At 55.9% G+C, this 1,130-nt stretch overlaps 1 protein-coding gene across 1 annotated transcript; it reads right to left on the reverse strand.

Moving 5' to 3' along the window:
- Positions 1-935: 935 nt before the first annotated feature.
- SDRG_17289 (hypothetical protein) lies at positions 936-1,114 on the reverse strand (the record flags this gene model as incomplete). The annotated part of the gene is made up of 1 exon (XM_008623528.1): positions 936-1,114. A coding segment is annotated over one exon (177 nt), but the record flags the coding sequence as incomplete, so codon positions are not given.
- Between the last annotated feature and the right edge of the window lie 16 nt (positions 1,115-1,130).

Below are 1,130 nucleotides of genomic sequence, written 5' to 3' on the forward strand. Positions count from 1 at the left end.
GCCGACTCTGGGGCCTGGCACCAGCCATTCTGGGACAAGAAAAGGCCGGTGCTCGACGCTCCAGACCGGCGCTTATAGCTGCGTCTACCCGTCCAAGGGCCTCCAAAATATGGACGTCCACCTTCGTGGGTAGTACGTCCAGCTGACATTTTGACCTCTTGCACATCACACCAACCCATATACCAGCCCATTTTCGACCGATCCTAGTCTTTTATGTTTGTCAAGAGTCGCGTTTGCCACCAACACAAACTTTCATTCATGATTCATGTGCGCAAATTCGAGTGATTTCTGGTGACGGCGTTGCTTGTCCCAGAATGGCTGGTGCCAGGCCCCAGAGTCGGCGGCCTGCTTGACGCTCAAGACGGCGTTGATGTAAAAATATGCTAGAGCTTTCTGGTTTCTAAGTCCTTCCAGAGCCCTATCGACACCATCCTTAGCACACGTTCGGGAGTGTTCGCATTGGCGTCGTCATCGTACCTTTGCGTGCTCGACGAACGCGACGAAGGTTCTTTTTGATTTGAAGTCCCTTGGCTTGCACTATCTTCGTATTTGTATGTGATACATTGGCCGTGTTCTTTTCGCGTACTTGATGTTTCTATCGCATACAAAAAGTGCGTATAGTCGATTGCGTGGCAGCACCAGGTGGCGGCGGATCGATCACGCGACGCGACGGCGCTTCAATGACGTTTCGGAGCGCCATGCGATGACCGTAGTTGGCATCCCAGCAAGCATCTTGACGCATTGACTCATTCCTCAATCTGCTTTCTAGCACCACCAACTCGACAACTACCATGGCGTCCAACAACATTTACCACGGTCAAGCGGCGTTCGCGCCGGGTCTTGACGTCAAGCCGCACACGTACGAGGCGCGGCCGTTCGACGAAGAGAACGGCATCGAGATCAAGGTGTCGCACTGCGGCATCTGTGCCTCAGACCTGCACACGATCTCGGGCGGGTGGGGACCGATCCAGTACCCGCTGGTCGTCGGCCACGAAATCGTCGGGCACGTCGTGCGCACCGGGTCCAAGGTCGACCCAATCAAGTACGCGATCGGGACGCGCGTCGGTGTCGGCGCGCAGTGCGGGAGCTGCCTCGACTGCCACCAGTGCAACATGCACGAAGAGCAGGTG

Source organism: Saprolegnia diclina (genome assembly GCF_000281045.1).
Source record: "Saprolegnia diclina VS20 unplaced genomic scaffold supercont1.248, whole genome shotgun sequence".
NCBI classification, from domain to species: Eukaryota; Oomycota; class Saprolegniomycetes; order Saprolegniales; family Saprolegniaceae; genus Saprolegnia; species Saprolegnia diclina.